At 41.3% G+C, this 26,406-nt stretch overlaps 2 protein-coding genes across 2 annotated transcripts in view; one reads left to right on the forward strand and one right to left on the reverse strand.

Annotated features, from left to right (window-relative positions):
- Positions 1 to 26,406, forward strand: part of DOCK2 (dedicator of cytokinesis 2) — a 500,577-nt gene that overhangs the window by 213,201 nt on the left and 260,970 nt on the right. Inside the window, exon 27 of the mRNA XM_054038081.1 lies at positions 299 to 394. Within this exon, the coding sequence (XP_053894056.1) occupies positions 299 to 394 (96 nt within the window). The remainder of the gene's footprint in view (positions 1 to 298; positions 395 to 26,406) is intronic.
- INSYN2B (inhibitory synaptic factor family member 2B) overlaps positions 23,229 to 26,406 on the reverse strand; it is a 29,957-nt gene continuing 26,779 nt past the window's right edge. The window contains exon 3 of the mRNA XM_054038082.1: positions 23,229 to 23,889. Coding sequence (XP_053894057.1) covers positions 23,703 to 23,889 — 187 coding nt within the window. The 3' untranslated portion in view covers positions 23,229 to 23,702. The remainder of the gene's footprint in view (positions 23,890 to 26,406) is intronic.

The raw sequence follows: 26,406 nt of genomic DNA on the forward strand, positions 1-26,406 counted from the left end.
TCTCTGTCACTAGGACGTTATGATAGTTTGATAACCAACCACATTGACTGGAACTAATGTGAGACTAGGGAGAGGTGTTGGCAAGAGAAGGCTCATATTCTGCTTGCCTTACTGAAATGAGTATTCCTTTTGAAATGAGTGGGATTGCTCATGTGAGCAGGGCAAGCAAGACTGGTCCATTACTTCACTCAAGGATGCCATTCAACTATTGAAAGCATCAGTAGTTACTAACCTAATCTTTCTTCTGCTTTAAAAAATACTGAGTTTATGTAAATATTGGCTTCATATTATTTTACAGGAGTCAACCTATCATCACATTCAAGAACTAATGGTACAACTACTACGCACAGTGAACAGGACTGTTATTTCAATGGGGCGAGATGACACCTTGATAGTGAGTAGTATTTTTAAATGATTTTTTTTAAAGTCTTCAGCATGCCTTAAAGATGGGTTTTCATGCAAACCCATTTTATTCCATTTTTTCTACTAATGCTGTATCTGCAATATTCATTCTTGGTGGTCTTTTGGCAAACTGGTTTTCAGGTTTCAAATACAGGGGCTAAATCATGTTCACCCTCTTAACACAAGCGGACTTGTTACAGACAGGATGAGCACAACCCTGAATATTTCCAGCAGGATTTGGGCCTTAGCCACTGTCCTGTTTATATGTTAATCCCTTCCGTGTTGAAGTGAGTTACTGAATACCTGTATTTTAAGAGGAGAATCTACCTCACAGAAAACAGTGTTTCTATTAATTTAAAATGAAAGTACCTGCTTAAAGTTGGTTGTCTGAATAGCTTATATAAAATGATTTTACCTGTAGCCCCTTCAGCATTTCTTCTGCTGAGTTTCAGAGATTTCTTGTTTTTCACAGCATTAGGACATTATCCTTCTTATCAGAAAGGAGACTGAGAGATGACTTGGCTACAGTGTATAAATACCTTCACAGGAAGGAAACACTGGTTACTAAAGGTCTCTTAATCTAGCGGAGAAGGGCTAAGAAAAACCAGTGGCTGGAAACTGAAGCCAGGCAAATTCTAATTAGTAACTAGGTACAATTCTTTAACAGTGAGGGGTGATTAATCATAGAAACAAAGTAGGAAGGGAAGTGGTGGATTCTTTGTCTCTTGATGTCTTCAAATCAAGACCGGGTGCTTTCTGGAAAATATGCTTCGGTCAAACACAAGTTATTAAGCTAAATACAGGGTTATCTGGGTGAAATGTAATGGTCTATGATGTACAGAAAGTCAGACTTGATCTAAAAGTCTCTTTTGGGCTTAAACTTTATGAATCTATGGAACTAGCTGCTTTTTTGGCTCTGTGTCTGGAAGGAAGATGAAAAGTCCATCTTTTGTCAATGACTCTTTACAGTGGGAACATCAATCTCTTGTCCCAATCTGGTGAATGCGGCATGCAAATGGCCATAGTCACTGGAGATGCTAACCTCAGTGCAGGAGATGCGCAGCTCCATGGCCTGGGAATGCTGTGGGGGCAGAGCCAATGGTTTTAGGGTTACTCATGCTGATCTATGATTTAATTTAGGGGCAGATTCTGTAGTGCTTTCTGTGTTTACTCTTATGAATAGTCCCATTGATTTTAATAGTACTACTTGTAGGGAGTAAAAGTTGCAGAATCTGGCCCTGCATTTGTATGTTGTTTGTTGTTAGGCTGGGAAAGTGGCTGCATGGGTCACAAACTTTGTTGAGACTGATGGGTGTGAATGCACCCTTCACTTAATTTAGCTGTAAAGATGAATTAATCACAAGCCTCCACCTAAAACAAAAGGGGTATGTGAATCCACCCAGATTTAGACTAGGGTTACCAGTGTAAGTGGGGGAATGGTCCCGCTATTGTGGGGAACTTTCTTGGCTTATACACTACCTTGGTGAAATGGGCTAGCACAAGGATCTGACTCCTTGCTCCCATTTCCTTTACCCAGAGGCCTGCCTGACCTCAAGGGCTCCCCTTTCGCTCTCCTGTGTGGCAGAGTCCTCGTAACCACGACAAGGTTGGGGGTTGAGCCCCCCAGGAATCGTGGGCCCAGCCATGTTGGTGTATAGCTCTGGAAGAAGCCTGGGGAGAGGTTACAGGTGGGATGCAGGCTGAAAGAGTGCTCTTGGTGCTGTGAGCAAATTAAGCTACTTTGAGACACAGGACGTTGTAGATAAACAAAACTGCATCAAAGAAATATCTGATTACCGCCTATTTCTACCCCTAACTAGGACAATCTGCTAGACCCTGAACTTCTGGGTAGCTGCTAGGATCAAAAGGAGTAACACTGTATCATGTATTTTACATTAATCCCCAGCATTATAAATTCTTATGCTCTTCTGAAAAGTATCTACATATCACTTACTTAAAGGTTGGGCTTGTCCTCCCAAGGCAGCAATGGCTCCTTTTATTTCCAGATGAAGTTCAAGATGTTGGTTTGGATTTGTAAAGCTGAATGGTTTGCATCCAAGTTATAAGAGAGAGTTATTGAATTAGAATGCAAGGGATAGTGAATTCTGCAGAGGGGAAATTGGCTAACAATCCCTCAATTTGAACATTTTAGCACTAGAGCCAGTGTAGGTAAAGTGGGAGTCTGTCAGTTCCAGAAATCATTTCTCCATTGATCCATCAGAGTCCAAATATTTTACCTTTCAGCACTCCATGTAAGTCTCAAATGTGCAGTCAGTTTTTTATGTGTATGTGAGTGAGAGAGAGAGATACAGTAAGGAAGAAGTCAGAAGTGGTTTTAGATGGAGATCTAATGACTCTGAAAGTCAATTTTGGTTGCATATTGGAGGTTTGAAGGTTACTTGTACATGCATGCAGAGGCTCTGGTTTTGAGCACATTATATATATACACCTCTACCCCGATAGAACGCGACCCGATATAACATGAATTCGGATATAACGCAGTAAAGCAGCGGGGAGCCCTGGGCCCTTTAAAGCGCCACCCAAGCCCAGCTGCTGGAGCCCCGGCGGTGATTTAAAGGGCCCGGGGCTCCCCGCAGTGGCTGGAGCACCGGGCCTTTTAAATCACCACCGAAGAAGCTGGTCCAGTCCGTAGCGGACTGAACCTGATATAACGCAGTCTCACCTATAAGGCTGTGAGATTTTTTGGCTCCCGAGGACCACGTTATATCGGGATAGAGGTGTATATAATCTGTAGATGAATATTGCTGAAGTGGTTTTGAGTATGGTGAATGATCAGAAACAAAATCTAAATCACAAATACAAGCTAAATTTCAGCAGGCCTACTAGGATGAGTACTACATCATGAAGATGGGGTTTGTTGCAGTCAGTTGAAAAGGCATGTGGATAAGCAAGTACTTTTACTGTAATTTATGAGTAAGCCTAACTTGCTCATAAAAATTGCACTCAATGTTAAGGTCCAAACCTGGATGCCTGCATGCATCCCATTGTATTCAGAGGTACATGCCTTTCAGATGCACATGCATATTTGGCCTTAAGATATCCTCTATCAAAAGAACATCCCACGTATGAGATGTAGAGCCTGTTAACAGAATTGACCTGTGTGACCAATAAAGAAGAATCTGTTTTCATTTAAAACAAAATAAAAACACCTTCCTTCCACCAAATCCCTAAATCAAAAACAAACAAGCCACTTAGACTTTGTCCTTGAAAAGATAGCATGGAAAATGTGGAGTGGTGCAAACTGCTCACTAGAGTCATCAGGGATGGAACACACTGCTTCCGCAATCCATCTAACTGCTAGTAACCTAAGTACTTGAAAGACTAGAACTGGCAAAAGAAACCAGGGATTACAACGTAGAGATCACAGCCACTGTTTCTTTGGGCTGGTGTATCAGAATTGTTTTCATGATTCTTGATGTGGCTAAACAATTTCTGAAAGTTCTGGCTACTATAACTTTTAGAGGTGATCTGCATAAGTATGCAGTGTGGCTTTCTACAGAATGCGTAGATAATCTGAGGTCTACTATAAAAACTATGGTGCTTGAGACTCTAGAAATACAGATAGGATGCTGTGGGATGGCTGAAGCCATTTTTAATTAGTGTTTTCTGTAGAAAATTTTAGTTTTGATGTTGGCTTGCAGCTATCATTTGGACAGGTGTAAGTTTCAAATTTAATTGAAGTTCCTTCTGAGTGTGGAAAGCAGAAAAAAAGTAACCTCAAATAACTTATGAAATTCTTTAGGAAGGGCTACAATCCACCATCTCATCTAAATTATTGCTGTTCTATGTAATGTACTACAACTATGGAACTTGAAATGATGCCTGATATGAACTGCTATGACAGTTACTATAACAATGTCAACTTAGCTTAAATCTAGTAAACCTAAAGTAAAAAATAAATTTGAAGTACATTTGATGCCAACTCCCTGTGCTGCTTTTGGATTTAATATATTTATCTTTTTTTAAGAGAGTTTGTTTACAGTGTGAAGAACAGTACAAACAAGAGAAATTGACTATACAGGGGAAGTACTCAAAGTGATTCTACCGAGTGACGCCATTGCACAGAGGGAACAAATGGGGAAAGCCATTTTCTTTTTCACTAATCTCTTTCAATTACACTAATTAAGCACAGCAAGTTAAAACATTTCAGACAGAAGCCTGAGTAAGCCAACGGTATCCCTTTAGATTTTGATCTCAACTTTGGAGGGAAAAAAAGATGAGTAGACAAGTTTACACATTTTATTTAAAAATGTAATGAATGCAATAAAAATATCTAATGCAGTGTTTGAAACAGCTACATTGCAGCATAAAGAAATCAACTGTGAAACAAACTATAAATGATCTGAAAGTGACTTTATTCTCTTATGTGCATTTTTCTGAGCTTGGTCACTGAAAATAAAAGAGGAAAAAAAGGGTGATGAGGAAATTGGATTTGAATTTTGTTTTGGTGTAACAAGGGTGTCACTAGTAGCATTTATCAGAGGGGTAGCCATGTTAATCTGAATCTGTAAAAAGCAACAGAGGGTCCTGTGGCACCTTTAAGACTAACTTCTGTTAGTCTCAAAGGTGCCACAGGATCCTCTGTTGCTTTTTACTAGTAGCATTGTTAAGGATATTAGTTTACTTGCACAATATAATTTTAGGTGAACAGTGTCGCTTTAATTTTGTAGTCATGGAGCTCCAATGACCTAACACCAAGTGCAGTGTGGACACTTCCTCCTGTAAATGTGCAGAATTACTGTGACACTAATATTGCTAGTATTATGGAACTAGGAAGACACCATTTTAAGTGACTAATTTTGCCCTGATATTCCTAGTGTCGTAATGAACCAAATGAAAGTCAGTCATCACAGCAAAAATTGATGGGAATATAAAAAGTTTAAATGCTTCCTGGTTCCCTTGTCCTTGTGTGCAGAGAATGTAAATTCTTAAAAAAAAAAAAAAAAAAAAAAAGTGAGAACAAGTAAAAAGCTTGTTAGAAACTATTTGTGACAAGAAATTGTCACATGAAGAAATTCAATGGGAGATTTTAAAAGGGAACATCATGTTATTTTAAAAGAAAATATTAAATGCTGTTAATTAAAAGAAAAGATTTCATTATAGCAGATGTAGATGTAGAGGGATGCTGACGGTTATGTCCAAATGTCGTTCTGTGAAAGACAAACAGTTGCTAAAGTCTAACACTAAAGAAGATGAGTAAATCTTTAACACTCAGATTTTTAAAAGTATTTAGGCATCACTGCAATGAGCATTGCAATGCTGAGTTAGGGGTCTAAACTCCATCCACTGTCAATGTGATTAAGAGCCTAAATCTCTTTTGAATATGAGATTTTTGACTCCTTTGACTCCTCTTTTTCAACAACTCCTAAATACCTTTTAAAAATCAGGGGTCTACATCCTTCCTTTTAAGGCAAAATTGTCAATGAGAGTGAGAGCCTCAGTCAGGAGTGTAGGATTTTGCCTGGGAATGTTTTGATGTAATTTAAATGAAAAAAAGTTTTAGATTTAAACATTGGCTACCTCTGTATGAACCCAAATGTGACAACATCAGGCTGGTGTCCCTCCAACAATAAAACATGGAATTAGAAATGGATACAGGCCCCTTTCACTATCCATGTTTAGATAAATTGAAAAAGTAAACCACACAAATGTGGAAAATATAGATTTAACAATGCCCTTTGGATCAGTTGTATCCTAGGTTCAACTTGATTGGGTGTAAACGGAATTACAGCTAGGATGAATTTGTCCCTTTTGCTTTAAATTTAATGGGGGTGATAACAGGCTTGTAAGTGATTTTTTACTTGAAAAATGAAATCTGCTTTCAAAGCATCTTCAGAGATCAAATAGCCTGCAGTATAAATGCATGGAGTATGAGTAAAAAGGGTCACTATTTAGATCAGACACAGACTTATTAAAATGATTTCTGGTTGCTTTTGTAGTCTGGCAGCTAGAATAAGGTGAGTCAGACACCATTTGCTGTAGATTTTGTCTTTTTTATTAGAGGTTGGTTGCTAGTCAATCTGCGTGACACTTCCATCCCTACTGGCACCTGTAGTATTTGATATACATAGAGCCAGATACCATAAACAGTGTCTGTGGGGGGACACGCAGGTGAGAAGCTCCTTCTATCAGGTTGTCTGCTGCCCTCCTAACAGGTTCAAACCATGAACAGAGAATGCTTGCTCCTAGGCATATATCGTTGTACCGTTCCTGAGAGAACACAATGGAATAATTTTAGAATGCATCTTTTAATTTTGTGTCTGAGCCTTAAATAATGTTAGCTGGAAAATTGGAGAGACACAAAAGAGAAATTGAAATATACTTAAAACCTTAAGATGAAAACCTATCAAGAGATCTGACACCTTCCATTCAGTAAGTCTTTTCATGAAAATGTTCAGATGATGTTAATAATACACCTTGTGCACTCCTTGAAATCTAATACTCAGTGAAAAGCTGGCATTAACTCAGTTTGACTCATCAGACTGACGACATTATGGTACCAGCAAACAAAAGCAGTAGGCTGGTAGCCATGGACACAATGGATAGGCAAAAATAAACCCACGAAGTATGTAAATGTTATTGTGCTAGGAACAAACTTGAAAACAAACATCTACTAAAAGTGGAAAATTAAATGCTCTGGACTTCTCATTGTTATCAGGGCTGGCTCCAGGCACCAGTGCAGCAAGCAGGTGCTTGGGGCAGCCAACGGAAAGGGGCGGCACGTCCAGGTCTTCGGTGGCAATTCGGTGGCAGGTCCCTCAGTGCCCCTCAGAGGGAAGGACCTGCCGCCAAATTGCTGAATAAGCGGTGGAGGTAGAGCTTTTTTTTTTTCCCGCTGCTTGGGGCAGCAAAAACACTGGAGCTAGCCCTGATTGTTATTGTAACACACCAATGTTTTTTAAAAAAGTTTTTCTTGGAAGTGGGAGATAGAAAACTAAGTCGCTCTCTAGTTTAAATAAAGAGTGAGATCAATGAGTTTCTATGTGTTTTTAACATTAGATCAATGGTTCTCAACCTTTCAGGAGTCTGATTTGTCTTGCGTACCCTACGTTTCACCTCACTTTAAAACATATAGCAGATGGTATAGTGCTTACAAAAGCTTTTTTTCATTTTAAGCTGGTAAGTCTGGAACTCAAAGCTTTCTTTGAAAAAATTCTACTGCCCGCATGCACAGGGTGTTTTGTCTTCAAATATTGTTGCAAATGTGCTAGCTTCATGCTGTTATTTGATTGAATTCCTCCTCAAAGGAAGCACAAAGCTTGAGATGGATTGCTATTTGTAGATGTGAATCCAGAAGCAATATATTCCTTGCAGAACCTACTATGGTTTTATTTTCAGTCATTTTCAATTACACCTCTACCCCGAAAAAAACAAACCAAAACGGGGCGCCATATAACACGAATTCGGATATAACGCAGTAAAGCAGTGCTCCAGGGGGGAGGCGGGGCTGCACACTCCAGTGGATCAAAGCACGTTGGAAATAACGCGGTTTCACCTATAACACAGTAAGATTTTTTGGCTCCTGAGGACAGTGTTATATCGAGGTAGAGGTGTACTTACAATTTTGAATGTTGCCACTACCGCTGCTTTCAGCTCCTTGTTTTAAAGATCTATCCATTCTTACATTGCAACCACATACACACCATGACAGCTTCAATGTCATTTACATGCTTGCATGCATAAGTAAATGACCTAGAATGCATGCCTAATACAGTGCATATACACATGGCCGTATAAGATAGTATATAGAGCAACATAAATAAGTAATTTGTATGAAATTTTAATTTGTACTGACTTCACTGGTGCTTTTTAGGAAGCCTGATGTAAAAATAGGCAAATATCTAGATGAATTGACATAACCCCAGAGGCACGCGTACCTCTACTGAGGGTACGTCTATACTTACCTCCGGGTCCGGCGGTAAGCAATCAATCTTCTGGGTTCGATTTATTGTGTCTTGTCTAGACGCGATAGATCGATCCCGGAAGTGCTCGCCGTCGACGCCGGTACTCCTGCTCCGCAAGAGGAGTACGCGGCGTCGACGGGGGAGCCTGCCTGCCGTGTCTGGACCTGCGGTAAGTTCGAACTAAGGTACTTCGACTTCAGCTACGTTATTCACGTAGGTGAAGTTGCGTATCTTAGTTCGAAGTGGGGGGTTAGTGTGGACCAGGCCTGAGAACCACTGCATTAGATTACCCACCACTATTTTTATTGATTGTTGCAGCAAATAGATTTACAGGTGTAGTTTTTATTTTAATCTGTTGAGTCTTTCCTGCCTGTATCACTTACTTGTTGTGGCTGTTAGTCTCTCTGTGCTAATGTTTGCACATGGATAATAATACAGTGTGTCCTGCCTTTGTAAGGTGCTTGGAGAGTTATAAATGAAAATTAAGTTTAGAAAAATATCATCTTGCAGTATACAATCCCATATTGCATGATCCCACATTATGTTTCATTCATTCATTCATACATTCATTCAGTGCACAGGATGGACCTGATCGGGGGTGAATCAGGATTGTGTAGTGAAGCAGTCTGTTGTCTTTGGGATTCCTGCCTCATTGGTTACAGAAGTTAGAAGGTCTGTAGTGACATGAAGCAGGGGATTGCAGGACGGGAAAGGATGGTCTCATGGTTAGGGCAATTGAATTCCTCCCTAGAAAATTGGATTCTATCCTGCTTCTGCCACTAAGTTCCTATCTGATGCTGAGCTAGTCTCTTACACTAAACTTTTCACAGTTCGTCACTTTGCATCTAATTAAGGGCTACATCATAATGCATATGCATGAGGGACTAAATCAAGTTTGCATGAGCATTTCTTGTTCTGACATTTCCTATCTTGAGTGCTTGACTTTATAACATTTTAATCCTTAACTTTGTATTTCTTTTTTATTGTTTGGTTTGATGAGAACAACCTTAACTAATGCTAAAGCAGGTATGTTGTTTGGGAATTTCTTGTGAGCTAGAAAATATTTGTTTTCCTAAATCACTCACTTGTCCTACAAAGTGGGTGAGGTAATATCTCTTTTGGACCAACTTCTGTTGGTGAGAGAAAAAAGCTTTCGAGCTACACAGAGCTCTTTTGCCTGACCTGAAGAAGAGCTCTGTGTCAGCTTTTCTCTCTCACCAAAAGAAGTTGTTCCATCCAATAAAAGCTATTACTTCATCCACGATGTCTCGTTAATATCCTGGGACCAACATGGCTACAACATCACTTGTCCTACAGCATGCAGTGCTTTTGGCATACAAGGAAAAGAGATGACAGCCTGAAATTACATTTTTGGACTGCCGATTTTGTCATGTACACTTAACATTTTAATAATCGTACCATTCTCTGTAGATAAGGCCCTTTATTTTCATTTTTTTCTGATTTTTATTCCTGGGTTTTGAAAAAGTATTGGGTTTTTCATTAAAAAGCAACAGAGGGTCCTGTGGCACCTTTAAGACTAACAGAAGTATTGGGAGCATAAGCTTTTGTGGGTAAGAACCTCACTTCTTCAGATGCAAGTCTTTTCACTGACTTTCACTTCAATTTTGGATCACTCAGGTACATGAAAATACCGATTATGTTAAGAAAATCCAACACATTACATTAGGTAGGTGTTTATTAATAATAAATTAATTTAATTGGAAAATGCGAGGTTATTTGAAGTAAGGCAATGTAGTGGAAGATGCCCCACACATGTGCATGGTAAACTAAAGTTCATGAAATAAACCACAACATTGAACTGCTTTTACTCTCAATACTCTGACCTTATACATCAGACTAGAATTGAAAATGTATTGAAACAGGACCTTTTAACCTCCATAATCTTAACATGAAACAATAAAGTAGTTAGCGAAGTTCATAGAGCAGTTCACTATGCACATCAGATTTACGTGGGAAACACTTAAACTACGATCAGGGATGTTAATGCAGAATCCTGAGTATACAGGACAAGCTGAACTTCAGTCACCTTTTAACCACTTTTGTTTGGCAAGGGTTTTTAAATGCTTCAAATTCTGAAATTGGAAAAGTTTTAACCAACTCCAATTCTGAAGCAGTACAGAGCTGATTGCTCCTTATATAATCTCTGCTCTGAAATATTTCCTTGGTTAGAAGTACTCCATTCCTTGATGTCATCACTGCTCTTCCTGCTTTTGAACAATTATGATCACATAATAAAAATCACTACCATCAGACAGAAGCATTTACTAAACTAAAATATTTAATTTTTAAAGGAAATTTTGGGTATGAATTACAATACATAACATTATAGAGCTCAAACACACTTCATAGGATGTGTGGATATGGTTTAGTTACTCTCTAACTGACCCAGGTGTAGTCTGTGCATGGTCCGGGGCTGGAGCTATTCACTCCTGTATTTTAATCCTGACTCTGACCCTGACCCACTATGTTGTCCTGGACATTTCTCCTAACCAGCCTGTTTTATTTTTCCCATATTGAAAATGGGAATAATACTTATGTCACTAGCGCCTGTTTGCAAAACATGTTGAAAACATTATAAAATGGAAATACCATCAGTAATTTTATTTCCAGCATTTGACATAAAATTGTTGGAATTTGGCAGATTATATTCCCCAAATGAATACCAAGAAATACAAACACAGCACAATTACTACCATTTTTAGTTAGTCACTGTAAGAAATAGAAATAGCTACTATAGATAACTAGCGGTCTTCTTCCAGATATGGGAATATTTTTGTTTCTGATGCTGGTCCACTGGAAAAAGTCAGTATTAGTGATTAAGGTTGATTGATGCTGAACAAAACACTAAGCAACACACTTCTCTTACCTGACCACACATAAGACAAATCCTTGTATTACATGTGTTAATAGTTCAAAAAAAGAAAGCCAGAGACATTTGCCATGTGGAGAGCAAAAAGGAAAAATATATTTTACTTACAATCAAAAAACACTTTGCAAACGTTTGCCTTGATCCCATAACTCTGGTGCACAGAATTCCCTTTGACTCTAATGGAGAATTAGGCAGTGTTTTTAACTGACTCTGTGGATCCAGGACTAAAGAGTTGAAACAATAACTATGATTTATACAATATAAGTAGAAAGCAACTAAAAATTATACCTTAGTCAACTTACTGGCTCTCAGTGCATCTGAGAGTCACATCTGTTTACTGACAGACAAATTCTTACTCCTGCAGAGTTAATAGCCATATGAAAGAGTAAACTGGATTTTATTCTGTCATCCACAAAATTGTCAGCTAAATTTGACTTTCAGAACCTTTGTTACTGGTACAGATGCATAGGGCAGAAAACACAGCTTGGTTTTCATATTCCTGGTTAGGTTCGGAGAACAAACAGTTAAAAATAATCTTCTGACCTATTCTGTAGACTGAAAGAATTTGACATGAACACAATTAATATGGAACTAAAATAATTTGGTAAGGGAGAATTAATAGGGAACCCTACTGTGTCCATTTTTCTGAGTCACTTTTTCTTCTAATAATTGCACCTTAAATGTAGCCGTTAAGCTGTATGCTGAATGGTAGGATTCTAAGGCCATTCTGTATATTAATTTGCCACGAAAAAGAGAGAGAGCAAAGTTGCAGAGTACTTGAAAAATATAGGCAAATGATTTGTCCTCTGCTTCTTTTTATTTGAATATAAGTGATATTTGGATTTTAATATTACCCTTTCTACTTCATAATGTACCATATATAGTTAAAAATAAGTCATTCACGATATGATAAACACAATGCAAACATTGAAACATTCAAAGCCAAGCATAACCCTGTAAAATTCACAGTGGCTAGAATTCTGCAGGGGTATGGAATTACAACATCCCACAAACATTTTTGACAGGGATGAAAGGGTTAATGTTCTGATGGTGTGGCCCTTTTGGGGGGAGAGGAAGGGGAGGAGTATGATAGCTTTAGGCTGATGTTTTTTTCTTATTGTTCCTTGCCCACTGTCATTCAAAGAGTAAGGGAAGACATTGCCTTGAGTGTAAGACTAGCTAACTGCATGCTGTGAGGTCCACTCAAGCGATTGCGAGAAAAAGTCAGTTTAGATGGAGGGAAACACTCCACTCAAGGGAAGAAGATGATGAGGGAAATTTGGTTTGGCACTCCACAGCTCTGCAGAGAATTATTATTTAAATACACAAGACAGCTTCATTGTGAAGTTATGGTGGTGTTGATCCTTGTCAGCTGTTTGGTAGCTCCACCCGTAAACACTGAAACATGCATGAAAAGTGGTTTGAAACTTTTCATGATAGGGAAACATGGTGTGTGATTTACTCTCTATCCTCTAAGTCTCTATATAAAATGCAGACCGCTTTCTGCTTGGAAGTATATAATGGTGCACTGAAAGTGCAAATGAGGGAAATATTGAAAGACCACACATTGACCTTGTTTAACTGAACAAAAAAAAGGTAGCCTTGAATACCCCCATGTACATTTTAAATATTTCATGTACAGAACTACTTTGTTTTTCTTCACATTAAGTAATAAAGACCAGGTAAAAGTGGGTATATTTTATAGCAGGGTCTACAAACTTCCACTCTACCCCAAACAGAACATTGGCAGTAGTCCTAATAAAAATGGCATCTTTATGTCATGCTACCGCTAGCACAGTCCCCAGATCTTTCTCATTTTACATTAATTCAGTGTTACATCTGTACTGAACTGCTGAAAGCCACTACTTTGATATACAATTCAGAGCACTACAAACATTAGTATTACAACAAATAATGTGACAGGTTTCAGAGTAGCAGTCATGTTAGTCTGTATCCATAAAAAGAACAGCAGTACTTGTGGCACTTGTAGCGGTCCACTTCCTGGACACTACTGTGCTCATAAACGATGGTCACATAAACACCACCCTATACCGAAAATCTACTGACCGCTATACTTACCTACATGCCTCCAGCTTCCATCCAGGACACACCACTCTATCCATTGTCTACAGCCAAGCTCTAAGATACAACCGTATTTGTTCCAATTCCTCAGACAGAGACAAACACCTACAAGATCTCTATCAAGCGTTCTTAAAACTACAAGACCCACCTGCTGAAGTGAAAAAACAGATTGACAGAGCCAGAAGAGTACCCAGAAGTTACCTACTACAGGACAGGCCCAACAAAGAAAAATAACTAGATGCCATTAGCCGTCACGTTCAGCCCCCAACTAAAACCTCTCCAGCGCATCGTCAAAGATTTACAACCTATCCTGAAAGACGATCCCTCACTCTCACAGATCTTGGGAGATAGACCAGTCCTCACTTACAGAGAGCCCCCTAACCTGAAGCAAATACTCACCAGCAACCACACATCACACAACAAAAACACTAAGCCAGGAACCTATCCTTGCAACAAAGCCCGATGCCAACTCTATCCAAATATCTATTCAAGTGAAACCATCACTGGACCTAATCACATCAGCCACGCCGTCAAGGGCTCGTTCACCTGCACATCTACCAATGTGATATATGCCCAGCAATGCCCCTGTGGCATATACATTGGGCAAACTGGACAGTCTCTACACAAAAGAATAAATGGACACAAATCTGACATCAGGAATCATAACACTCAAAAAACCAGTAGGAGAACACTTCAACCTCTCTGGCCGCTCAGTAATAGACCTGAAGGTGGCAATTTTGCAACAGAAAGGCTTCAAAAACAGACTCCAACGAGAAACTGCTGAGCTTGAATTGATTTGCAAATTAGATACCATTAACTCTGGCTTGAATAGAGACTGGGAATGGCTGAGTCATTACACTACTTGAATCTATTTCCTTATGATAACTATCCTTATACCTCTTGTCAACTGTCTGTAATTGACCCATCTTGATTATCACTACAAAAGTTTTTTTCCTGCTGATAATAGGTCATCTTAATTAATTAGCCTCTTAGAACTGGTATGGCATCTTCTCTGTATGTGTATATATATATACTCTTATTATACATTCCATTCTATGCATCTGATGAAGTGGGCTGTAGCCCATGAAAGCTTATGAACAAATAATGTGACAGACTTCAATATTGCTTTATATGGCAAATTTCATTCTGAGTTAACGTTTTTCACAGACCCAAAGAGAATGAGAAGGTACCAACTAGTCCTGCTTGCATGTAATAGAGGAAACGATTTAATCAAGACAGAGCATCCAACATCAACTGAGGAGTTGCAGGTGTTCTAGCCCTGGTTTGGATGAAGAGTTACTACCTCTATTATGTTTTCTATCCAGGAACTTGGGATGTGCTTATCATTTAAGCATCTAGGTATGTTTTCACTCTATCCAGGTTTAAAACCCTAGTTCTGAATGTGAAGTGGTCATTATTGTTTCTTTTCCAAATAACACTTCATCTGAAGTGCATAAGACCGGGGAAAACATTCATTATAGCTTTGCTGTTGACCAACCACCAAATGATTAGCAAGTCTTTGTTAGACATGTCCCTATCCACATGATAGCTGTTGCCAGTCCAGCAATCAAGGTTTTGATTTTTATTACTAATTTCAGGTTAGTGGAATGTCATTTTAAACAGTTCAGTTTCATAACTCATTCATTTTCATATCTCTGGTGGTAACCTCCCTGAAAACCTCATGAAGTTAGTCAGTGAGCATATTTCTCTTATGGTCTTCCCCAATCTTACTGAATACTGAAACTCCAGAGGAGAAAAAAAAGGTAAGTAAATAGTTATCCAAATAAACAGGTTATCTATTATACATTACCTATCACCTCCAAGTTACCTGAAGAAATGAATTTCTCCAACAAACAGCTGTTTATGAAGATGTTCAAATGCCTTTGGTTAGTGACATTACAGAGAGCCTATGTAAGAATCTGAAACTAACTGTCCAAGTTGCATCTGTTGAGAAGACAACTATTTATCGGTAATAACTTACCTGGACAGTCCCCTTTCTATGTGGGTTTCAGCAATTAGCATGTCTGGAAGTAAGGATCCTGAACAAAGTGAGGCATTGGCATGTTATTTAAGGAGTTCTCCCTTTTTTCTTGGGTGGAGAGGGAAGTTAAGGAGAGGATCATGAGAGAGCAAAACTTTCCAGATCTTTTATTTGGAACACTGTTGACCCATACGTCCTTCTAAGATTTGGTGGCCTTTTGCATTTCACCTAGTTCTTTTGGTGCAGTTGTAACCCACACACCTTCTGGGTATGGTGTTCTGTCCCCTCTATTGGCAGTGAGACCACTTAGAGATTAACGATTCTGCTACAGCCTTAGCTAGGGGCCATGTGGCTTTTAGCTCATACAGTAGAGACTCATACACTAAGCTCCAAATGTCCCAGGTTCGATCCTGTCCCCTGACAACTGGGGCGGTGTTATATGGTTTCTATCATCCCATTATTTCACACCTTTGCTTCATACTGGGAGATCAAAAAGGTGCATTCTTTAGAACCATAATATGATTGGCATAGTACACATCACTGTTCACAAGTTATAACCAGAGCAAGAATTTGCAAAGCTAAAATGATTGATAATACAGTGTGATATATTTTGAAGTGTGAAAATAAACCACTGAGAGTTGAAATTCTCCTTCTCTACCTGGAGCAGTGGATCTCAACCTTTCCAGACTACTGTACCCCTTTCAGGAGTCTGATTTGTCTTGTGTACCCCAAGTTTCACCTCATTTAAAAACTACTTGATTACAAAATCAGACCTAAAATTACAAAAGTATCACAGCACACTGCTACTGAAAAAATGCTGACTTTCTCATTTTTAAATTATAATTATAAAATAAATCATTTGGAATATAAATATTGTACTTACATTTCAGTGTATAGTATATAGAGCAATATAAACAAGTCATTGTCTATGTCAGGGGTCTCAAACTCAATGTACCTTAGGGCCAGTGCCAGTCCTCAAATCCTCCCAGTGGGCCAATGTCACTCATGCCACCCAGAACCCCCCCCCCAACTCTGCCCCCACTTGCCTGAGGCCCTGGGACAGAGTTTGCGGGGGGAGGGGGAGAGGTTTGTGGTAGAGGATTGGAGTGCACTGGGAGGGAGTTTGGGTGCAGAAGGGATGAGAGGTTGGGCTCTGGGAGGGAGTTCGGGTGGGGGAGGGGGTCTGGTATCAGGCTCTGGGATGGAATTTGGGGGCTGGGAGTGTGTGGGGAGGGGGTGCAGGCTCTGGGAGGGAGTTTGGGGGCTGGGGTATGTAGGGAGGGGGTGCAGGCTCTGGGAGGGAATTTGTGGGCTGGGGTTGTGGGGACTGGGCGCAGGCTCTGGGAGGGAGTTTGGAGGTGGGAGGGGGTGTGTGGGAAGGGGGTAGGGATGCAGGCTCTCGGAGGGGGTCGTGGGTGCGGTGTTTACCTGGAGCTCCAAGGCGGGGTGGGCCGGAGGGTCTCTGTGCGCTTCTGCCCCCAGACACCACCCCCACAGCGTCCCATTGACCGCAGGGGCACTCGGGCTAGGGGCAGCGCACAGAGGCACAGCCCCGCACCACTCCTGGGCCACAGGGAGGGGCCGGCAGCCACTTGAGCAAGCAGGCAGATGCTAGGGTTACCATTTGTCCGGATTTACCCGGACATGTCCTCCTTTTGTGTGCTAAAAATAGCGTCCGGGGGGAATTTGTAAAGCACTCACAATGTCCGGGATTAGCAGAGCGAGCGGCTGGGAGGGCTGCAGGGAAGTCCCGGGCTGGACTCAGGAGCAGCTGTAGAGGAGCCGGATCCGCCCTGCATTCTGAGCCGGCAGCTCCCTTGCAGCCCAGTCCAGCAGCACTGTGCAGGGCCAGACCGGGTTTTGTTGTGCAGGGCCAGACCGGGTTTTGTTGTGCTGGGGAGCTCAGCCACGTGTCCAGCTCGGCTGCACAGAGCCCAACACTCTGTTCTGAGCAGCAGGGTAAGGGGGACTGGGGGCAGGAAGGTTCTGGAGGGGGCAGTCAAGAAACGGGGGGGGGCTTTTTGGGGGGAGTGGAGAAAGTTTTGGGCAGTCAGGGTACAGGTAGGGGGTAGGGTCCTGGGGGGCAGTTGGGGGGGGGTCTTAGGAGGGGGCAGTTAGGGGACAAGGAACAGGGAGTCTTAGGTAGGGGGTGGGGTTCTGGAGGGCAGTTAGGAGCAGGGGTCCCAGGAGGGGGCAGTCAGGGGACAAGGAGCAGGGGGGGGGTGTTTGGGAGTTCTGGGGGGTGCTGTCAGGTGGCAGGGGTGGGGAGATGGATCGGAGCAGTCAGGGGACAGGGAGCAGAGGGGTTTAGATGGGTTGGGAGTTCTGGGGAGGGGGTGGGGAGTGGTTGGATGGGGCGTGGGAGTCCCAGGGGTCTGTCTGGGGGTGGGGGTGTGGATAAGGGTTGGGGCAGTCAGGGGACAAGAGGCAGGGAGGCTTAGATAGGGAGTGGAGTCCTGGGGGGCAGTTAGGGGCAGGGGTCCCAGGAGGGGGCAGTCAGGGGACAAGGAGCAGGGGGGGAGTGTTTGGGAGTTCTGGGGGGGCCTGTCAGGTGGCAGGGGTGGGGAGATGGATCGGAGCAGTCAGGGGACAGGGAGCAGAGGGGTTTAGATGGGTTGGGAGTTCGGGGGGGGGGCTGTCAGGGGGTGGGGAGTGGTTGGATGGGGCGTGGGAGTCCCAGGGGTCTGTCTGGGGGTGGGGGTGTGGATAAGGGTTGGGGCAGTCAGGGGACAAGAGGCAGGGAGGCTTAGATAGGGAGTGGAGTCCTGGGGGGCAGTTAGGGGCAGGGGTCCCAGGAGGGGGCAGTCAGGGGACAAGGAACGGGGGGAGGGTTGGGGGTTCTGGGGGGGCGGGAAGTGGGAGGGGCAGGGGCGGGGCTAGGGCGGGGCTCCTCCCGTCCTCTTTTTTTCTTGCTGAAATATGGTAACCCTAGCAGATGCCGCTCAGCTCCACTGCGCTGCTGGGGCCCCTGAGGGGGGAGCGCCCAGGGGCAGCAGGTGGGGCCAAGGGAGAGACCCGGCCCCAAAACTGCTGGAGTCCCGAAGGCCACATTAGAGAGGCTCGTGGGCCACAGATGGCCCATGGGCCAGGAGTTTGAGACTCCTGGTCTATGTGAAATTTTAGTTTGCACTTACTCCGCTAGTGCTTTTTATGTAGCCTGTTGTAAAACTAGTCAAATATCTTAGGGTTACCATTCGTCCGGATTTACCCGGACATGTCCTCCTTTTGTGTGCTAAAAATAGCGTCCGGGGGGAATTTGTAAAGCACTCACAATGTCCGGGATTTCCCCCTCCCCTGGCAGAGCAGAGCGAGCGGCTGGGAGGGCTGCAGGAAAGTCCCGGGCTGGACTCCGGAGCAGCTTCCTCCTCCCACCCCCCCCCTCCCTGCATTCTGAGCCGGCCGGCAGCTCCTCCTCCTGCAGCCCGCTCCGGCAGCCCTGTGCAGGGCCAGGGACCGGGTTTTGTGTTGTGCTGGGGAGCTCAGCCATGTGTCCGGCTGGCACAGAGCCCAACACCCTGTTCTGAGCAGCAGGGTAAGGGGGGGCAGGAGAAGGGACAGGGAGGTTCTGGATGGGGCAGTCAAGAAACGGGTGGGGGCTTTTGGAGGGGAGTGGAGAAAGTTTTGGGCAGTCAGGGTACAGGTAGGGGGTAGGGTCCTGGGGGGCAGTTGGGGGGGGTGTCTTAGGAGGGGGCAGTTAGGGGACAAGGAACAGGGAGTCTTAGGTAGGGGGTGGGGTTCTGGAGGGCAGTTAGGAGCAGGGGTCCCAGGAGGGGGCAGTCAGGGGACAAGGAGCGGGGGGTAGGGGGCTGGGAGTTCTGGGGGGGAGCTGTCAGGGGGCAGGAGTGGGGAGAGGGGTCGGGACAGGGAGCAGAGGGGTTTAGATGGGTTGGGAGTTCTGAGGGGGCTGTCAGGGGGCAGGAGTGTGGAGAGGGATCGGAGCAGTCAGGGGACAGGGAGCAGAGGGGTTTAGATGGGTTGGGAGTTCTGGGGGGGGCTGTCAGGGGGTTGGGAGTGGTTGGATGGGGTGTGGGAGTCCCAGGGGTCTGTCTGGGGGTGGGGGTGTGGATAAGGGTTGGGGCAGTCAGGGGACAAGAGGCAAGGAGGCTTAGATAGGGAGTGGAGTCCCGGGGGGCAGTTAGGGGCAGGGGTCCCAGGAGGGGGCAGTCAGGGGACAAGGAACGGGGGGAGGGTTGGGGGTTCTGGGGGGGGCGGGAAGTGGGAGGGGCAGGGGCGGGGCTAGGGCGGGGCTCCTCCCGTCCTCTTTTTTGCTTGTTGAAATATGGTAACCCTTTTGATGTACCCCTGGAAACCTCTATGTACCCCTCAGGGGTACGTGTACCCCTGGTTGAGAACCACTGACCTAGAGAATCTAATTAATATGAATTTATAAAGGATACTATGTCCGATCCTTCCTCCTTTCTCAAGAGCAATCTTTCATTTCCTCTGTACTCCCCCTAAATGTTTATTAATTGAGTCTTGAAACCAAAAAAAATAAGTTAGTTTATTGCAAAAGATAATATCCCATTAAAACAGTCTAGAAATTTACAAAACATTACATTTGATTATTACATTTCTTTAGGAAGGTGCTCTGTATTTGAGCTAGCATAATTACCAAGTCTTGTGACTGTTCATAGGACAACTATATTTTTTATTGAACTACAGGCGGGGAAAAGCTTTGTAACCTATGTCATACCAGATTCAGGATTCTATTCATACATTTTGTTTTGTTTTTTAAAAAAGAAATAGATTGACTTTCTCTGTAAAACAGAGTAACTTCAAGTACAGTAATTTTGGTATATATAATGTCATATGCTGTACAGTATTTTACAAAGAGCTTGGTGTATTTCTCACATAAATATGGCAAATTTTTCATAACAGCCTACTTTATTTTTGTATACCAATGTTATCAAATGGGATCATTCTGTGTGTGTGTGTGTGTGTGTGTGTGTATTTTACTCCTCTTATGGGAGCTACTTTGAAACACTACACAGTAGACTGTTATGGTGTAAAATCTTTTCTGCCCAACATTACTAGTTTTGTTATCTACAAATCTATATATCTGTAGTCTAATCCTGATGTTACACAACTGAGCAGTATGTCTCCGGAGCCATCTGTTCTCCTTTTTCCTATTTGATGCACTGTAATGGAAAGTCACACATCACATTTTGTTGTAGTTGTGTCACATATGCCCATTGGAGGATCTAAAGTACCTATTTGTAACCTGGTAATATGTTTTATTTATGTTGTCAATTTCTATGTTCAGGCTAAACAAAACAGAGAAAATAGCAAAGGAGCAATTTGAGTGACTTAATATCTCTTTAGCTCTTTTCTGTAACATCAGATGTAGCGGATGTATCTATATGTCTGACACTTTTCCAGTGTGTTCTCTAATAGAAATCACCCTTTTGAGTGTAATGCTATGTAATACTATTGCAATGTAGGAGCTGAATATATAATTTTACAAAGAAATTATATGAAGCGTAGACTATGTAGAAGTTTGTGTACAGTAGATGTACACATGCAGTATTGTGCAATTTTATTGCACAAATACGATGCCCGCTAAATTCTTTAGTGCAAGAGAAGCTTAGTTCTGCAGCTATATTTTTTTCTGTGTGATATGTACAATTATATGATTTCGTCCTTCTTTTACTGTGAATTGTAGTCAAGCAGTGCTTGAGACAGGTGTGGAATTAAATGGGCTAACTTAATATACTTAATCTTAACTTCTCCTGTACCCCCAGATTGAGTGCAGAAAACACTATTCAAGTCTAGAATGATGACAAAGAGAACCCCACCACAAGCTGGCAGTGCTAGCACACCCTGTAGAGAGGTTTTGATACTGCTAGGAAATGGTTAAGTGGCTGCTGTTCACTCGCTGAGACAGTTGGTGCTTTACACCATCCTCATATAATGGAGATGGGAGTGATTGTTTAGAAAGAGAGTATCTATGGGATGAAAGATCATTAGGGAGGGAACCCTAGGAGCAACCAAGCCTGAGGAGAAGGTGTGAGCTGAACTTTATCGCTTTTATGTTAAATTCTGTGATGATCACACCATACCTCTTGAATGGCCGAGTTTGGACTCAACAAAATGTGTGGACTGTGCTTGAATGAAAACTGGGAAGGAAATTGGTTCATTCTCTCCCTCAGCAGCAGGCTGCAATAGGAACTGCTGCAGGTACAAAGAGCCCACTGGCCAAGATAAGAAGCAGATAATTCACTATGGTACTGTGTTTATTATTTTTTTAAAATGTACATCTTAAAGAAAAAAATTAACAAAGATTGAAACACATCCCGAAGGGCTGGCAAGTGAAGATTAATTCCTTAGTAGAGGGGCTGCTTCTTCATTTTATGCTGGTAAAGAAAAAATAAACTCTGGGAGTGGAATATAGGACTGGTGATAGCTAAATCTAATGACCTTCCACCAAAGGTGCTAAGAGCCATGAAAACAGGAGAGTGGGAGAGCATTTTTTAGCCTGGAGAGTTGTTATAGCTTTTGATACAGCTCACGGATGTCCCTTTACCATGAGACACTCAGCGTTCAAAACTAGTTGGCTAGAAGGAATGCTATTGTACATAAATAGACCGTTCTATATCTCTGTTATATAGACACACTGATACACAGTCAGTATGGAAGAATACTATAGGCGTGCCAGCATATAAAATGTGTATTTAAATGGGTGTGATAGTGGTGTACTCTAACAAGGGCTAAATTCTGACCCTACTTACCTCTACAAATCCTTATTGAAGAGGGCTTATGGGTATAACTAGGTCACAGTTTTGTTACTAGAATTTAAAGGGAGGTTTTCCTCTGAAAAAGGTTCCAGTGAATGGCATTGTGGATTCATTGTCCCTCAGTGACTTTCATATCTAATGTGTTTAATTCTTTCTAATTCCCATTCCTGAAAACTCTCACTCAGCTGAGTCATGCTAATTTCTTTACTTTCCATGCCTCATCACCTCTAAACAAAGACCAGTTACATCTAAGCAAGCCCTATTGTGCTATGGTTCTGCCCTTAATGACTCCTGTGCAATCTTATTACCTTCAGTGATTTTTTGCAGGTATAATTGATTGTCCTTAATACCTGGAACTTATTAAATGGTTTTGCTGATGTACAACAATGAACAAAAGCTAACTTGTCTTCTTTCTTGGCATTGCACACTAATGTAAAATGAGTAAAAGAAACATGAGCACTTTTGTCACTAAAGTAATAAGACTATACGTCCCCCCGAGGAATAAATCAGATGAGTAAGAATGTGCCATGTTAGTATATTAAAGTCTCTTTTCAGAGTGGGACTGCCCTATACTCTGCCACCTATAGTACTGTCAAGGCTTTAATACTTGGCTATTAAATTTACTTTTCTGAAACTTTTCCCCTTTTTCTAAACATTTTTGCATGGAAAACAGCTATTTTTCTTGGGAAAAAAAAGTTTAACTTTTATATCTAGTTTTGACTAGTTGTCATAGCTATTTTTCTAAATTTTGAAAAATAGCTAAATTGAAATCTGCTCTACATTAACTTTTCTTAACATTTCCCTTAACACTAATCTGTATTAACATCAAAACATCAAAGTGTACAACTGGTTTGACACCCTCTGGGATGCTGTGAGTATGTTCTGTTGGATCAAAGAGGCACATGTTGGGACATTTTGATCTTGTGTGAAGGATCTTAGTTGCACAATGGTACAGAGATAGAGATGTTTTATAAAGTGATTGCTTTTTAGGAAAGGATGTTAATAAATATGATTCTCCCCCTCCCTCAACTGCAGTAAAATAATTGTTAGTTTCTGAATAACACCAACCAAAAAAAAAAAAAAAAGGAATCGTGTCCAGTCTTGGATGCTATAGATTTTTAACTCTTACACTAGTGTAACAAATCAATCACTTGTGCTATATATATATATCCATTAAAACTATATATATATATATAATTTTAATGGATTGTCTCACTTGGAGAGGAAGTTTTCTGAAAATCTGTGTCCCACCCCACAGTTTTTGGTTGCACCACTGGGGACAAGATCAGAGAATGACTTTTAGGCCATTTTGTTTGAAACTAAGCATAATGTGGGAATGCATATGGGAGCGGCTTCCTTTACTTTGATTGCCCTTGTTTTTATCAATTTAAATCACAACTTCAGCATTATTTGAAATTAAAAATTTTGCCTTCACAAAGCATATGAAGATGTCTTTTTGAATCAAAGAGAGAGATTGCATCCCATTTCAAAATACTCGTGTCTTTATTCACTGAGCTTGTTAAATGAGTAAATTCCATTCTAAGCTTTTGAGTTTTCAAATACCTTCTTAGACATTTTTTAGTTTCCTGTTTGTGATTTCACAGTTGTACATATTAAAGCCTCTGTATATATGTTTTAACATCTTCTGAAATGTAGTCCTTCAATTCTGTATGTCAGCTAAAAGACATTCACATCCACCAGAAGCATTTCTTTTTCACCTTTTTTGTTTTTCGTCTTAATTCCTGTTTCTCAGGAATTGGATGGTCAGGTGGTAATTTGGGGGCTGGAGCCGTGGCAGGTGTTTGCTCCACTTGATCCAGTGTTTTCAAAACCTGATGAAATCTGCCTTCTTGTTGTCTGAAGTCATATTCCACACTATGGAATACATGGGGAAAATAAGTTAGTAAGTTGTAAATTACCAATTACAAGGAGAAAAATATGGAAAATATTTTTAGACTTTGCTGCAAAGAATATTTCCTCTTTCAGAGTTGACATGATAGAGGCTGACTCAAATTTAAACAATTGTAGGCTGTGCTGTTATGATGTGGTCCTGTGTAGCAATTGTTACTCAAGTGAGTCATCTTTACTCACATGAGGTGAAGGTTGTGGGATTGGGCCCAAGGTCATTCATTCAGAAATTAAGTAAATGCACAAACAGGAATATCCCTAAAAACCAAACCAGGATCAAGCAATCACAGCTGGGAGGTCTTACTCAATACAATTAGGCAACATTTTACTTCATTCCAATAACTATTCATGCATATGCTGCTTCATTCACCCATTTTTTTCCTTCTCAGATTATATAAACAAAAAAGAAAGCAAATTTGCCTACCATAGGTAGATACATTTATCTATATGTGTGTGTATCTGTGTATATATAAACATTTTCCTAGAACAATTTAAAAATTACCATAATAATGAAATTGACCCATACAATTAATCTTCAGTATGCTATTTAATTCATGGTAGCCCAAATGTTCCATAGTATGGAAAGGTTGCTAATGCTGATTACTTTTTTATTACAGTGTAAAATGAATTGTCACATAAAAGCCTGTTTAAACTGTCAGTGAGTTAAGTTTTCTAATGGTGTTTTTTTTGTTTAATAGAAGATGTATTCTTGCTCCTGTGAGTGGGTGTCACTTGTCTTCAATGATTCTGCCTCATTGGGCTGCATTATTATTGATAAAGATGTCAAGGATCACCTGCATGCATTAATAGTAAACAGCTTAATCATAAAACAGAATTGCTTCAACTTTACTATACTTTTCTAAATAAGTCATTTCTTGACTGACGTTTTTCTTCCCATATTCATTGGTAGATAAGAGTAGCCATTTGATGCTGGTTGTCTTGAACACAAATGCCATATGTTAAACTTAATGAGCAGCATACTAAATATTCACCAAAAGAATCAAAATAACCTGTTTTATCATCAGTTTGTTGATTTAATACAACAGTATCTTCAAAAGGCCTTAATCATAATTAAGGTTCTATCATGCTAAGTATTATAAAAAAATAAATTACATGCTATGGTTTCTGCCATGAAGTGTTTACATTAAAATCTAGAGACCAAGCACAACAAATGAATGTTACTAAAATCAGAGGGGAAGGAGAATGAGGATGAGGGTAAAAGTAATGAGAGCATGGGTTTCTGTAGTCAGTGAGAGTTAGTTTGTGGTTCCAAACCAGTTAAAATCTATTTGTGGGTGTATGTTTCAGCTATTCCCAACTGGGAATTACCTGTAAATGTTAAGTTAGAAGAGGGTTTTGAGGAAGAATTTGAATGAGTATAGGATAGTGGCCTTGCAGACTAGTTCAGGGAAGATGTTTGTTTTACATAGGGAGTGCAAAAGAAAACACACATGTCCTGGTAGGGAGTACTGGACATAGTCAATTCTGGTATCACTGGTAGAGTTGAGGGAGTGGGGGATGAGGATATGCAATAAGGCAAAAGAATGAATAAGAGAGTGGCATAGCTGTGGATGCATTAAAAGTGAGGAAAAGAAGACTGCACTTGTGCAGGAGAAGAGAAGGAGCGAGTGGAAGGATTAAAATGGGCATAGGGAAAAATCTAATGGTCCAAACCACAAGTAACAGATGATTTTAGTAGTTCCTATTCGAATGGTCAGGAGGGGGAACCATATGGATGTTGGGGAGAGAAGATGACTTACAATCTTTTGCCAAATTGCCCTACAATCATGGGTGCCTTACAGTGCCTTGATACTGAAGGTCCCAGGGATGCTCACAATCAGCCCATATGCATGCAGGTCATATCCTCAAGTGTCTGTGTGCTAGACAGCCCTGGTTCAGCATCTCTGACTCCAGCAACCTGTCTGCAGCCCCTGGTTCACACCAGCCTTGGTTACAAGCAGCAAGGGAACCCCAACACACTCCCAGTCCCAAATTTTCCCAGAACCATGTGCTTTGCAATGTCCAACCCTCTCTTGGAGAGGTCAGGGAAATAATAAGGTTCTTTTGTTCCTTAGACAAAAGAACACCACAGCTTATTAACTGGGGTAAATACACCCTTACATTTACATGAGTTGGTTTAAAATAAAAAACAAAAACAAATTCATTGACAATAGGACACAGGTTAAGGGATGTCAAGTAAAAGGAAGAAAGTTAGAGTTACAAGCAAATAAAAGTGAAAACATTAAAAAGGCTAAAATTTAATCTAGCTAGGTACAAGCTTTGTTCAAGATGGTTTCTCACCTATACTCAGTTTCCAGAGACTTCAAACCCCCCTGCTTGTTGAAGGCTCATCTTTCTCAGTTTGCAAGAGCTCTGTTCACTTTTGTCTGTGTAGTGATGAATGCCAAAGATAGCGTCTGTCTTTGCTTATATTTTCCCACCATCAATGACTTTGTTTAAAGAGGCAGGATTATCTCTTGCTGT

This window comes from Malaclemys terrapin, chromosome 8 (assembly GCF_027887155.1).
Source record: "Malaclemys terrapin pileata isolate rMalTer1 chromosome 8, rMalTer1.hap1, whole genome shotgun sequence".
Taxonomy (NCBI): Eukaryota; Metazoa; Chordata; order Testudines; family Emydidae; genus Malaclemys; species Malaclemys terrapin.